Consider the following 14,760-nt stretch of genomic DNA (forward strand, 5'->3'; position numbering starts at 1 on the left):
TTTGTGTTTAAATTATTACAATTAAAATACATAAATTTATATTTATAATTATATAATTTATATTGATTATTGGATTTTTTTTTTGAGATGGAGTCTCTCTGTGTCCCCCAGGCTGGAGTGCAGTGGTGAGATCTCAGCTCACTGCAACCTCTGCCTCCCGGGCTCAAGCGATTCTCCTGCCTCAGCCTCCTGAGTAGCTGGGACTACAGGCGTGCACCACCACGCCTGGCTAATTTTTGTATTTTTAGTAGCAACATGGGGTTTCGTCATGTTGGCCAGGCTGGTCTTGAACTCCTGACCTCAAGCAATCCACCCACCTCAGCCTCCCAAAGTGTTGGGATTACAGGTGTGAGCCACCATGCCCGGCCTTGTTTTATTTAAAATTGTTATAGATAGTTAAAACTTTATAGTTTTATAAAATGCTCACTTCCACTTTTAAATAACTTTTCCCTGTTATTTCTAAATGAACACATGGTCAGTAAGAAACAGAGAAACAGGGAGCTCAGGCTTTAGGAGCCAGTCCAAGGCCCAGTGATCCTACTTCCTGCTGTGTGGCCTTAAGCAAGTGGCTGTCCCTTTCTGAACCTGTCTCCTCATCTGTGAAATTATATATTTTTTTCCTGCCGACTCCCTTGGAAGGCCCCAGATCTGGGGATGTTACTGGTGCCCCAGGCAAGGACTTCTGAGCCGGAAGACTCTGGCTTGAGGATTGCAAAGAGTTGCAGCTCTTAAGGAAGGATGTTGAGAAACCTAAGCTGTTAATAACCTTCAGGTTTTAAACCTTGCTTTGCTTGTACAAAAGGAAACTATTGGAGTGACTGCAGAGAATCCAGATAAACCTAAAGGAGAAAATCCGAATTGTTGGGAACCCACCTATCATAGGGAACCACTGTTAGCAGTTTGGTATCCAGCCTTCCACATGGCTTTATCTGCATGTATATTTCCCAAAATACATGTGTACTTTCTAATGGATGTTTAAGTAGGCCACGGTGGGAGTCCACCTGAACATACTGTGGTTTACAAAGAGTTCCCACGGATGTTGGCTCCTTCTTGTGATGCCAAGAAAGCGGTTTGGGATTGTTGACCCACTTTACGGAGGGGGAAAGAGGGACCCAGAGCGGGTAGGGACTTTATTGTGTCACCCAGTGTGTTGATGGTACAACTGGAAGTGGGAGGCGGGACACGGGGCCAGCCGAGGACTCCTGGGGGAGCCCCAGGCCTGTGACAGTCATGTGTGGGGCACAGTTCCCCTCTGCCAGGTCTCTAGAACCCCAGAGTGCCCCTCAGGGAGTGGCATCCCCCTGACTCATGGCACACCCCCCACCCTCCCTGACAACCTCTGCCCCCACCCAGGCCAGCCACTCTGGTAAAAATAGCCCAGGGCCAAGACCTCTTCCGTCCCTGCTGCTCCAGCCCTTGGAAATGGACTGGGTGGGAGGAAAAGTCAACACAGCCTGGCCCCCAAAATAGACTGTCACCCAGACTCCGCGGTTTGGGGCCTCAGCTTGCAGAGGCCAGGAGGCGGGTTTCCTGTCCCAGTGCCACCGCTGACCCACAGTACAAGGCCCTGTCCTCAGCCAGGCTTTGGTATCCACAGTAGGTGGGGGTATTGGGCTGCACAGTGTCAGGATTCTATACAGGAATCCTGGGGGAATCTTCTCCATGCGGAGCCCCTGACCCCGCCTCCCCCAAAAATCCTCCCTTCTTTCTGTTTCCTCTGTCAATTTCCATATAAAACATGGTTTGAAAAAGGGGTTTTTCCAAAATAAAAATTGAAAACCACAGGTAGTCAAATCCTTTCCCTTTACAGAGGTGGAAACTGAGGCTCGGATGGGGAAAGGGACTTGTCCTCCATCTCTTACCCAGGCAGGGACAGGGCCCGAGCTCTTACCCTAGCACCTGGGTATGGAGCCAGGGCCGAAGAATTAAGAGTGTGGGTAGGAGAGTCAGACCTCGGTTTCGAGTCTCGGCCCTGCTCCACAAGCCCTCCCACCTTGGGGAAGTCACTTCACCTCTCTGTGCTTCAGCACCCTTGTCTGTGAGCTGGGAGTAGTGAGTTACTGACCACGACCTTGAGAGCCTGGCACAGAGTAGGCATTGTACGAGTTAGCAGAATGATTTCCAGCAGCCTGCGAGGGCTTGGACCAGCTGCCTTGACTCCAGCTTCCATTTCCCTGCCCCTCTGCTAGTACGACAGGACAGAAACTGCGATCAACAATCTCAATCCCGCCTTCTCTAAGAAGTTCGTGCTCGACTACCACTTTGAGGAGGTACAGAAGCTCAAGTTTGCGCTCTTCGACCAGGATAAATCCAGTATGCAGCTAGACGAGCATGACTTCCTGGGCCAGTTCTCCTGCAGCCTGGGCACGGTGAGCAGGGCCTTCCTGGGGGGTGGGAGCAGTGCCCAAAGACAAGGCAGCCGCTTGGAAAGTCTCTCCTTAGCTGTCTGTCCCTAGCCCCGTCTTCCTGGGTGGCTCCCAAAGTGCAGATGCAGAGTAGGGGCAACAGTCTTGGCAGGTTCGAGGGTGGGCTGAAGAGCATCCATCTGAAGAAGGAGTCAAACAGATTGCCTGTAATCCCAGCCACTCGGGAGGCTGAGGCAGGAGAACTACTAGAACCTGGGAGGCGGAGGTTACAGGTGTGCAGATCCAGGTTGCCCCCGGATCACAGGATCTGGGGCCCTGGTGGCCGGAGATTCTGATTGTTAGAAGTAATCAGGTGTGGTCTTGACCTCCTGGGGTAGGGACATCCTACCAGCAACCAAGGTGCCCACAGTAGTCCTGCTTTGTGGCAGACTCACTGTGTGACCTTGAGCAACTTCCTTTCCCTCTCTGGGCCACACTTCCCCATCCATCTCAGTCCTTAGTAAGCTTCTGGAGGCGGGGAGCAAGCAGGGCTAGGCGCCCCAACACAAATCTCAATCATTCCTTACAGCTGCATGCCTTTAGGCAAGATCCCCAAGCTCCCACCCCTCTCTGGGCCTCAGTTTCCCCACATTTTCCTTGGTGATTATAATGACTACTGTGCTCAGCCTACAGGGTTAATGAGGGAATGAAATGGGAAGTGCTTTCAAGGGTCCTAGCAGAGACTGAAATGCCCTGAGCCTTCCAGGAGATGGTGACCATGCAAAAAGCAAGGGTCTGCCGTGGTCGTGACGTCTACTTTGTGCATGAGAAGTAGGGTACAGTAGTTAGCGTCCCTACCCTGTGGTGTAACTGAGAAGAGAGCTTAAGTGCTTGTGGACAGGGCAGGAAACTGACAAGGGATGGGGAAACCAACCCAAGGCTTGGCCTCAGAGGGAAGCTAACCACCTTTGCCTGGAAGGAAGGCAGGGTGAGGAAGTGGCATTGCCAGGGCCTGGTGAGACCTGTGGCCAATGGAGGGAGGCCTCTGGACTGCAACTGAGGCAGAAGGCAGAGTAATGAAGAAGCTCCCATCAAACCGGGGCCCCACCTCTCACTCCCCCTGCTCTCTCATCTCTGCCCGTCCCCCCATTGGCTGAACCTCTGAAAGCCAGAGAGGACAAAGGAGCCGGGTGGCACAGTCTCCAGGGCACAGAGCAGGTGGAGCAGGGCAGGGCATGGATCTGGGGAGAAGAATCAGCCCCGCAGAAGCAGGACTGGATGAGACTGGTGTCTGTCCTCTGCTGCATAGGACAGGCTTGCACTTCACCCAGAAAACAAGAACCGTGCCGGCCCCTGAGTGCAGTGGGCAGACACAGGAGGGAGGACGACTTTTCAATGTGCCTCTGTATGTTGTTTGGATTATTGAACCTTGTATGAATGTATTACCTATTCAAGCCAATAAAAATACATTGAATTGGCTGGGCTCTATAGCTCATGCCTGTAATCCCAGCACTTTGGGAGGCTTGAGCCTGGGGTTTGAGACCAGCCTGGGCAACATAATGAGCCCTTGTCTCTACAAAAAAAAAAGGTAGCCAGGCGTGGTGGCACATGCCTGTAGTCTCAGCTAGCCAGGAGGCTGAGATCGGAGGATTGCTTGAGCCCAGGAGGTTGAGGCTGCAGTGAGCTGTGATGGAGACCTGTCTCAAAAGAAAAATAAATGAAAATACATAGAATCAGAGTCCATCAGAGATCATATCCTGAGGCAGTGGGGTCTGTGGAATGCCTCTGGAGGAGGGAGCTGGGGGCTAATCTCCCACAGTTTTCTCCAAAATGCCTTTTCCTAGGGGCAAACCAGGCAGTGAGAGTCCAACTGCTGGGATTCCCTGCCCTCTGGGAGACCTGACAGGTTTCTTACCCTCTCTGGGCCTCAGCCTCCTCACTGCCCAGATTGGCTGCTGTCCACCTCCCAGGGTGACAGTGACTCTCAGGCAGGTCACCAGCCAGCCCAGGGCAGGAGGCAACCCTGCTGAGCAGCACCTGTGGAGGATTTTTCCTCCCAGGGCTTCCCCCACTTCCTCACTGATAACCCTTTCCCCTCTCTCCCCCAGATCGTCTCCAGCAAGAAGATCACTAGACCTCTGCTGCTGCTGAATGACAAGCCTGCTGGGAAGGGCTTGATTACGGTACCAGTCCCCTCCCGGCTCCCCGCATCCCCTCCACCCCCATCCTGCACCCTCCCCCATCAATGGGCCACTTCCCTGGCAGATAATCACCAGCTTTGTTTGGAGTAAAAAGGCCCAACTTACAACTTAGCAACAGGTCTCTTAGCAACCGGCTCCTGGCTCTACAAATGATGCACTGGCGGCTGACAAGCTGATGAGGCCTCCAGAGCCCTGCCAGCAGCCCTTTCCCTGCACCAGCCCCTGCCTGCCCTCCCCTGGGGGTCATTCAGAAGTGCCTTGCCCATCAGTGCCCTGCCTGTGGTTCGACGTGCAATGATTCCTGCAATGCGCAACGATTCCCATGATGCGCCCCCATTCCCCCTGCGATGTGCAGGCCCTTCACAGGGAGGAGCTCCTTGGTCCTCACAGACCCCCAGAAACCAGGACCACCTCTGAGGCCAAGAGAGAAAGTTCCCTTGGGCGGCTGACCTAGTGAGATCGTCCCCTGGGTTGTCTGGCTGGCTTCTGAGCCTGTGTGATGCCTGGGGAGCCAGTCAGGCTGGAGGGAGAAGCCGTGCCTTTGTGTGTTCCCATGTGTTACTCCCCTGCCCTGTAACGTCACATGGCTCCCCACTGCCTGTGCAACCCTTCATTCAAGGCTGTGAAGGATCCCTCAGACCCTGCTTGGCTCTCCTGCCTTGCTGGTTTTTAATCTCCTTCATTTAAATGCCCTGCATTCAAAGCAAACCGAATTCTCAGCATATCCTGAACATACCCCAGGCTGTTATTCACTCTGTTCCTGCCCCATGGAACACTACCTCCCAAACAACCTCCTCCCACCTTTTGGTGCTCTAACCGCCCCGTCTAAATGCCTTCACAGGCCAGGCGCGCGGCTTGCAGCTGTAGTACTACTCCTCAGAAGGCTGAGGCGGGAGGGTCCCTTAAGGCCAGGAGTTTGAGGCTGCAGTGGGTTATGATCGTGCTACTGTCCTCCAGCCTGTGCGAGAGAGGGAGACTCCATCTCTAAGTGAATGAATGAAGGAATGAATGAATGAACGCCTTTACAAGGCAGCTCCCTTCCACCTAGAAGCCATCCCAGGCGGACCCCCACCCAGCTGGCCATGCCGTCACCCCCAGCATTTCTGGCAGTTCCATTCTAGGCCTCTGTCTCCTCGCCTGGGAAATGGTGATAATAGGACCTACCCTATAGGGTTGTTGATCAAGTCCCAGCGGGAGGACGGCAGGGGAGAACTGGCAACCCAGCTGGCCTCTGTCAGTGGGTCCAGAGGGCCAGATGCCTTGCATTGGATAAGGCCATCCTAGAGGCATGAGAGGAGGAGGCCCCAGCGAGAGGGCCCAGCCCACTTGTGTTGCTGTGGGCAGCTGCAAGGGAGAGAGGCCTCTACGGACCTCAGCGGTTTCGAAGTCACCCAGCTAGGCCATCACTGGCTGGGCTGGGGTCAGAGGACTATAGCTGATGGGGAATGCATGGAGGACCGATGACCAGTGTGAACTGATGGGACTCGGTTTCTCCCCGGGCCTCAGTTTCTCTAGCTGCACAATGAGTGGCTGTAATGCTAACACCTTGGTATTCTGAGGAAGCCGTGCTCTCTGTGTCTGCATCAGGGGCAGGAGGAGGCTGACCATGCTGTTCTCTAGCCCAGAACCTCTCCCTAGGACTCAAGACCAGCCCAGAGTCTGGTCCCTGCTTTATCCCCCCTACCACCCCATGGACCCTGTGGAGCTGCATAGATTCACTTCCTGAATCCTCATTTTCTCATGAGTTATTCCCCCATTTTCTAGAAGATGGAAACTGAGGTGTGGGGAAGACAAGAGACTTGTCCAAGGTCACCTGGCACTGCCCCTCCCTTCCCTCTCCTAGCCCTGGGGTGCCCTGTCTGAGGAGCCCCTCATGTCCACGGCCTTACAGATCGCTGCCCAGGAGCTGTCTGACAACCGTGTCATCACACTGAGCCTGGCGGGCAGGAGGCTGGACAAGAAGGTGAGACGGGCAGAGGAGGGGCTCCCATTGGGAACAGCAGCTCCCCACCAGCCCCAGGGCTGTGTGGCCTCATCCCAGGGCCTCAGGCCACCACCTCCATCACATTCCAGGGACTGGCCTAGCACACAGCCCTCCTGGCCACTCCCGATTAGGACTCCTTCACCTCTGAGGTAGTGAGTGTCCCATTACCTAGGGGTATTCAAAGTACAGCTGGAAACCTGCTCATCGGGGCATCCCCATCTCACTTAGTGTAAGTACATTCCAGGGTCCTTACCCAGTGGGGCCCTACCTGGTGTGTCCCCAGTGCCCTGACTCCTCGACCTCCCCCTTCCTCCCCTCACTTCACTCTGTTTCAGCCAAATCAAGACCCTTGTCTGTGAATTAAACGAGGCAGTCTCCTCCCTCAGGAGCTTCGCATTTGCTGTTCCCTCTGCCTGGGAGGCTCTCTTCCTTGAATGTTCTCATAGGACCCTCTCACCTCCATCAAGCCTTTGCTCCCACATCACCTCCTAAATGAGGCCTTCCCTGAAGTTGGTCTTCGGTTTCCCACCCCTCCCGCTTGTCTCCTTAACACTTACTGCTGTCTAGCACACTTTCTTTACTTACTTTATTTTCCATCTCCCTCACTTGAATATAACCTCTTTAAAGCGATACTTGCCAGGTGCAGCGTCTCACACCTGTAATCCCAGCTATTTGGGAAGCGGAAGCAGGAGGATCACTTGAGGCCAGGAGTTTGAGACCAGCCTGGGCAATAAGTGAGACCCCCCCAGATAGATAGATGATAGATGCATAGATGACAAACAGATAATGGATATAGATCCATAATAGATACATGATAGATAGACATAGGTAGATAATAGATTGATAATAGATTTAGATAGAGTCATATGTAAGAAGTGGCTCTTTTTTTTTTTTTTTTTTTTTTTTTTTGAGACGGAGTTTCGCTCTTTTTACCCAGGCTGGAGTGCAATGGCGCGATCTCGGCTCACCGCAACCTCCGCCTCCTGGGTTCAGGCAATTCTCCTGCCTCAGCCTCCTGAGTAGCTGGGATTACAGGCACGCGCCACCATGCCCAGCTAATTTTTTGTATTAGTAGAGACGGGGTTTCACCATGTTGACCAGGATGGTCTCGATCTCTTGACCTCGTGATCCACCCACCTCGACCTCCCAAAGTGCTGGGATTACAGGCTTGAGCCACCGCGCCCGGCCGAAGTGGCTCTTTTTAAAGCTTAAATGATTTTTTAGAGGCCATGGTATTCCTATGTCATGTGCAAGATAGTTTCAGTTTTTCACATTCCCAATAGAATAAATTGAAATCACACCCCGCTGGGAGCTTCACCCTACCTTGGGAACAGTTGCCCTCTTGAAGTCCTGGCCCGTCTAAAATGCTGGAGTTCTGACTCACACAACCTCTAGGTCTCGGGGGTCTCTGAGTACAAGCTCTGACGGCCCCAGGGTGGGATTTCTGCTGGGGGATCTGCTTGGTCCCAGGGGGCTGCAGCTGCCCTGGGCCTCTTGCTGAGCCTTGCGAGCCTGAGGGGAGGGGACCTGGCTGGCTCTGCCCACAGCTCCCACACTGACACCTGGCTGGGGAGGCAGCAGGATCATACCCCCATCCCGCCTGTACCTGGCAGGGCTGTGCCTCTAACCTGCATCCTCCCTCCTCTCCCAGGACCTCTTTGGGAAGTCAGACCCCTTTCTGGAGTTTTATAAGCCAGGAGACGATGGCAAGTGGATGCTGGTCCACAGGACCGAGGTGGGTACGTGGGGGCCCAGGGGTCTCTAAGCAGTGGGCTTGCAGTCCAGCCCCTCCATAGCTCTGGAAAGGGTGGTGCGGTCACAACCGTGCAGTGTGCAGGAAAACCCACAGTGGCGCCAGAGGGATGTGCTTCCTCCTGGCCACAGGGACGTGCGCCTCCATCTCTGGAAGTATGGCTGTGGGTCTCCATTTTGTCACCTGTCCCCACTGGGCTGACTCAACCCCAGAGCACTGCTGCCCAGGGTCTGAGCTCACCACACCCCTCTCTGTCCCGCAGGTGATCAAGTACACACTGGACCCCGTGTGGAAGCCATTTACGGTGCCCTTCGTGTCCCTGTGTGATGGGGACATGGAGAAGCCCATCCAGGTGAGGGGCCCTTGGGGACCCTGCTCCCCACCTTGACAGCTCCAGCCTCCTGGTCCACTTGAGGCTCCCGGGATGCCTTGTGAAAGCTCTTTCTCCTACAAATGGAAAGAACCCCATCTTCGGAGGAGGGAGGACCAGAGACTGGGTCTTCATCCTGGATCTTTCTGATGTCCTGAAGTACCTGGGCAGGGCCCCCACCTTTGAGCCCCCCTCTAAAACTGTCTTGCCCTTCCCGGAGGGCTGTGGAGCTGCTAGCTAGGGAAACACCTTGGAAACGATCAAATGTGGCATGGTGAGGACAGTGATTACCTGTCTCTCTAAAAGCGCTCAGTCCTCTGGCCAGGCACAGTGTCTTCTGCCTGTAATGCCACCATTTTGGAATGCCGAGGTGGGCAGATCACTGGAAGTCAGGAGTTCAAGACCAGCCTGGCCAACATGGGAAAACCCCATCTCTACTAAAAATACAAAAATTAGCTGAGCATGGTGGCACATGCCTGTAATCCCAGCTACTCAGGAGCCTGAGGCAGGAGAATTGCCTGAACGCGGGAGGCAGAGGTTGTAGTGAGCCCAGATTGAGCCACTGCACTCCAGCCTGGGTAACAGAGCAAGACTCTGTCTCAAAAAAAAAAAAAAAAAAAAAAAAAATTATAAAGTATAATCAAATAAAGAAAAATTTAAAAGCTCTTAGTCCCTGGGGCTGGGGCTGGGGCTGAGAGCAGATGAGGTTGGGGAGACAGCTAGGTCAGGACAGGGACTCCCAAGTAGGGTACCAGGAATCTTGGGTTCTAGTACTGGGTCTGCTACTGCTGCTGTGAGACTTTGGGTAGGTGCTTCTCTTTCAGGGCTTCAGTTACCCATCGGTAGGATGGGAACAATAATCCCTGCCTTCCTCCTAGGAGGGTCCTGGTGGCTCAGTTAGACAGCATATAAAGCTGTGATTTCTGTGTCCACCTCAGAAAAAAATATGTCTAGAGAGGGCCCCAGGCCATAAGCTGAGTAAGTCACAACCTGAGACAGATGGGGAGCCAATTGCCACGTGTGTGAGGAGTGGAATTTCCTGCACTAGAGGTTACAGCCTCCATCACTGGGGCAGACACACTTTTTCCTATTCCCAGCAATCACGGAAGGCTTCCTGTAGGAGGCAGTTCAGAAGCTACTCAGGCCAGCTAGGCAGACGCCGAGGGGAAGCACTACCCAAACAGAAGACAGAGGGTTTGCTTGGGGAGTTGAGAGGGGCTGGAGAGCACCTCTTGGGGGACAGCTCTGGGATGACCATGCTGAACCCACCCCAGGTCATGTGCTACGACTATGACAACGACGGGGGCCATGACTTCATTGGCGAGTTCCAGACCTCAGTGTCACAGATGTGTGAGGCTCGAGACGGCGTCCCGGTGAGATGGGCATGTGTATTGTAACCCCAAGGCCTCAGCAGGGCTGGGGGAAGGGACGCAGGGTCTTGGGTCAGGCAGCCTGGGGCTCAGATCCCCTTTCTGGCTGCATGACCTTGAGCAAGGCATTCAGTCTAAGACTCAGTTTCTCCATCTGTCAATGGGGGCAGAGGATTTGGGTGGAGATTAAGTGCCCAGCACATAGTGAGCAGTCAGGAGCTGTCCATTTAAGTCATCCTGTGATATTGGGCCCTCAGCTGGACAGGATGGGGGTGAGGGTGCGTTATTTGGGGAGGAGGGAGGCAGATGCTGATCCTGCTACCATTTCTGGATGTGGACATCCCAGGAGGCTCCCTGGAGGAAGCATGCTGCCCCCATTCTAGGGCCATGGGAAGGATCTGTCCCCAGAGAAGCCCTGAGCTGAGTCTCTTTCTTCTCCTGTGTTGCTCAGCTCGAGTTCGACTGCATCAACCCCAAGAAGCAGAGGAAGAAGAAGAACTATAAAAACTCAGGCATCATCATCTTGAGATCCTGCAAGGTGAGCTGGCACACCACAGGCCCAGAGCCAGGTCTAAGGCCACACAGAAGGGATAGACAGAGCATTGGGTCTCGAGCCAGCGAGGCCTGGGTTCAAATCCTGGCTCTGCCACATCCTGGCCCTGTGGCCTCCTGAACTTAACCTCACTGGGCCTCAGTCTCCTCATCTGTGGAATGGAGATATTAACAAGGCAGAGTGTATCCAGGGTTAGTCTTCTATCGCATTCCTTTGCGGAGGCCGAGGAAGCACGAGCTGACCTTCCAGGGCCTGTCCTGGTGGGGGAGTCATTGTTTCAAGCTGCCACTGCCCACGGTTGGCATGCAAGGGGCAGAGGACATTGGGGGGGGGCACCCTGTCCTCTCTGGCATCCGTGTCACTGTGACTCCCATGGTACAGCCAGGACCACTGAGGCCTCTGGAAGTGTGGCTGTGGGTCTCCATTTTGTGACCTGTCCCTATTGGGCTGAACCAACCCCAGAGCACTGCTGCCGAGGACCTGAGCTCACGAAATTCCTATCAGCAGTGGCTGGGCTGTGGGCGGGGGCCAGGAGACCTGGTGGCCAAATAACTGTTGGATCTGGCAGGACATTAAGGAAGGCAGCGTGGGGCGGGGGAGCAGGAGCCCTGGGCTCTGGCCTGACAGCTCAGGAGTCCCAGCGCTGCTCTCCACCAGCGGGTGGACTCCAGACCTGAACCTTATTTGGAGCCTTGTCTGGCTAGGTTTACACAAACGCTCGTGATGCCACGACAGAATGTGCTCTGTAAAAGATCAAGCTGTCAGGTTGCAGCCTCGCGATGGATGGTGCTTGTTTCTGAAATTTCCGACATTCACAACACTTTTCACAATTTCTGGCACCTGCCTTACTTATTTTTTTGAATCAGCCTTTCTTCCCTGCATTATTGTTTCTTTTTTGTTTGTTTGTTTTTTGAGATGGAATCACTCTGTTGCCCAGGCTGTTGTGCAGTGGTGCAATTTCAGCTCACTGCAACCTCTGCCTTCCAGGTTCAAGCAGTTCTGCCTCAGCCTCCTGAGTAGCTGGGATTACAGGTGCATACCACCATGTCCAGCTACTTTTTGTATTTTTAGTAGAGATGAGGTTTCACCATGTTGACCAGGCTGGTCTTGAACTCCTGACCTCAAGTGATCTGCCTGCCTCAGCCTCCCAAAGTGCTGGGATTACTGGCATGAGCCACTGCAGCTGGCCTGTTTCTTTATTTTCTCTCTCTCTCTCTCTCTCTTTTTTTTAACTTAAATACATTTATTTAGAAAGGAATTCTTAGAACTCCACCAAAATTAAAAGGTCTGCTTCTTTGCCAAAAGGAGACAAAGACCATCAGAACAAATACAGTCTTTTAAGAGCTCGATCAACTTCTAGAGGAAGGCCTTGAACTGGAGGCTTGCTCTTTCTCTTTGTTAAAAAGGTAGATTAATAAGGGCCAGGAGAAGGTAAGTAGTACCTAACTAAGTACTTACCTTCTCTGTCAGGTAACCGACGCTGGGCCCTGGGACCCTGGCTGGAATCAGCATGTGTCTGTGTATCTGGGGGGTGCAGGGGTCTCTGTGAGTCCCCCACCCATTGGGAACCAATGCACTGAAGGCTTCTTTCTAGAGAGATTTGGGTTTTGTTGTAATTAGATCAGGCCCATCAGCCTTTTTTGACCTCCTTGTCCCTACGGAGGCTGCAAGACATAGAGCAACAACTCCCCCATGGGGAGTGTGACCAAGTCAGGGGACCCACTGACTCACCCGCTTTCTTCCAGATAAACCGAGACTACTCCTTCCTAGACTACATCTTGGGAGGCTGCCAGCTCATGTTCACCGTAAGGCTCTCCCCGCTGGCCCCCTCTGCACCCCCATCCCAGTGAGGGTCTTCCCTGAGGACTTAGGCCACTGCTGCAGCCAGAGGGACTTGGGATAGACTTCAGGAAGGACTTCCCTGGGGCAAGGGATGTGTCTGGCCCAGTAGAGAGGGCATGAGTGGTATGTCTGGTCCTGCTGGATGGGCCTGAGTTGGGGCTTAACTACAGGTCAGAGCATGGCTCCACAGCTCTCAGTCTAGTGGAAAAATACAAATTCCTCCTCACTGGCCACAAGGCCTTCAGCGATCTGACCCCTGCCTCCCTCATCTGCATTCTCCTTCCTCCTCGCTCACTGGGCTGTAACCACACTGTTCCTCTGTTTGTCCAACACACCAAGCTCGGCTCCATCTTAGAACTTTGCATATGCTGTTCCTTCTGCATTTGCTGTTCCCTCTGTCTGAAACACTCTTCCCCAGAACCTTCGCATGGCTGCGTCCCTGCCATTCTTCAGGCCTGAGGAGGTAACGGAGGTCACCTTCCAGGGAGCCCTCCCTCCCTCAACGCCTTCCTGTTTCTCTGTCCTGTCTATTTTCTCTCTTTCTCTCTCTTTCTTTCTTTCTTTTTCTTTCTTTCTTTCTCTCTCTCTTTCTTTCCTTCTTTCTTTTCTTTTGTTTCTCTCTCTCTCTCTCTCTCTTTCTCTCTCTCTCTCTCTCTCTTTCTGATTGAGTCTCGCTCTGTCGCCAGGCTGGAGTGCAGTGGCACAATTTCCGCTCACTGCAACCTCTGCCTCCCTGGTTCAAGTGATTCTCCTGCCTCAGCCTCCTGAGTAGCTGGGACTACAGGCGTGCGCCATCACACCCAGCTAATGTTTGTATTTTTAGTAGAGATGGGATTTCACCATGTTAGCCAGGATGGTTTTGATCTCTTGACCTGGTGATCTGCCCACCTCAGCCTTCCAAAGTGCCGGGATTACAGGCGTGAACCACCGGCGCTCGGCCATATCTTCTGATTTTCTTTCTTTTCTTTTCTTTTTTTTTTTTGAGACAGCGTTTCATTCTGTCATTTTGTCTAGAGTGCCGTGGTGCGATCTCAGCTCACTGCACCCTCTACCTTCAGGGCTCAATTGATCCTCCCACCTCAGCCTCCTGAGTAGCTGGGATTACATGTGTATGCCATCAAGCCCAGCTAATTTTTGCATTTTGGGTAGAGATGGGGTTTTGCCATGTTGCCCGGGCCGGTCTCAAACTCCTGGGCTCAATCGATCCACCCACCTTGGCCTACCAAAGTGCTGGGATTACAGGCATGAGCCACCGGGCCCAGCCCTCCCTATTTTCATATCTTCTGGGCACTTGCTGCCCCGAGATTCTTTTGCATTTGTTGCTTCTCCCTGATCGTCGCACCCCCTGGAATGTGAGTGCTTTAAGTTTGGGCACTTTGTTTATTTTGCTTCCACTCCAACCCCAGCATATCACACAGTACCTGGCACATAGCAGGTGCTCGATCATTTCTCGTTGGAAGAATGAACTGTCACCTTGCCTGTGGCCTGGAGTCTTTGCCCTCCAGACTCTGTGCCATTCATCCTGGCTTTGCTTGCCTAGCCTAAGGGAGCCTCAGGCCCAGCAGGAAGGAAGCTGCTGGGTTGCCCCGCTCTGCCAACCTCCCCATGTTGTCTCACCACTCCCCATCACCACCCCTAAGTCCCAATGGGGGATGGAGGGCATCGCAGGACACCATGGAGTCAGAGGATTGGCCTTACTGACCTCTGACCCTGCTGCCCACTGCTGTCCCCTCCCCTGCAGAGAGTCCAGGCCCTCCTGTTCCTCCTGCATGCGTTTGTTCATTCAGCAGACGCACACTGCCTGCCTCCTTTGTGCCAGGCTCCCAGACTCTAGGCTGTGTCCCTGCAAGGGTCCCTCGAGGACTAAGACTCAAGGAGTAAGACATGCTGCCCCTGACCTGGGGGAGTGACCCTCTAGCCACATGAGGATTTGGATGGGTGACCCCTTCTCTCCTACCCCACAGCAACTGAGTTCCCACGTAGCCAAATCTTCCCCTGGGTCCTACTTCTAACCCTTCCCTGCTGGGCAGGGGCCACTCTTGCCCACCCCTCTGTGCTGTTTCTCCAGGGACTGGGCTGGGATTCCCTGGAGCTGTGAGAGCAGGTAGAGCCCCAATCCCTGCCCGCCCATCAGCCCTGAGTCTGTTAAGCACCTGCCTTGTCTGCTGTTCCCAGCCCTGGGCCTAGCTCCTCCAGAGCCTGTGCCTCACCTGTGGTGAGCTGCTGGCTGATCGGGGAGACGGGCACTGTTCTACCAGGCAGCCCCAGGTCCCAGGTCCCTTGGTGGTCTGAGGGATGATGGGGAGATGGCTTGGGTTGGGGGTGAGGTATCTGGGAAGGTT

General features: G+C 53.7%; 1 protein-coding gene across 1 annotated transcript in view; it reads left to right on the forward strand.

The window, feature by feature from the left end:
• Nucleotides 1–14,760, forward strand: part of CPNE2 (copine 2) — a 53,554-nt gene that overhangs the window by 20,274 nt on the left and 18,520 nt on the right. The window contains exons 3-10 of the mRNA XM_021664997.2: nucleotides 2,190–2,369; nucleotides 4,454–4,528; nucleotides 6,438–6,509; nucleotides 8,182–8,265; nucleotides 8,546–8,635; nucleotides 9,928–10,026; nucleotides 10,475–10,561; nucleotides 12,322–12,381. Coding sequence (XP_021520672.2) covers nucleotides 2,190–2,369; nucleotides 4,454–4,528; nucleotides 6,438–6,509; nucleotides 8,182–8,265; nucleotides 8,546–8,635; nucleotides 9,928–10,026; nucleotides 10,475–10,561; nucleotides 12,322–12,381 — 747 coding nt within the window. The remainder of the gene's footprint in view (nucleotides 1–2,189; nucleotides 2,370–4,453; nucleotides 4,529–6,437; nucleotides 6,510–8,181; nucleotides 8,266–8,545; nucleotides 8,636–9,927; nucleotides 10,027–10,474; nucleotides 10,562–12,321; nucleotides 12,382–14,760) is intronic.

This window comes from Aotus nancymaae, unplaced genomic scaffold, assembly GCF_030222135.1.
Source record: "Aotus nancymaae isolate 86718 unplaced genomic scaffold, 86718_ANA_hifiasm-v0.15.2.pri h1tg000030l, whole genome shotgun sequence".
NCBI classification, from domain to species: Eukaryota; Metazoa; Chordata; class Mammalia; order Primates; family Aotidae; genus Aotus; species Aotus nancymaae.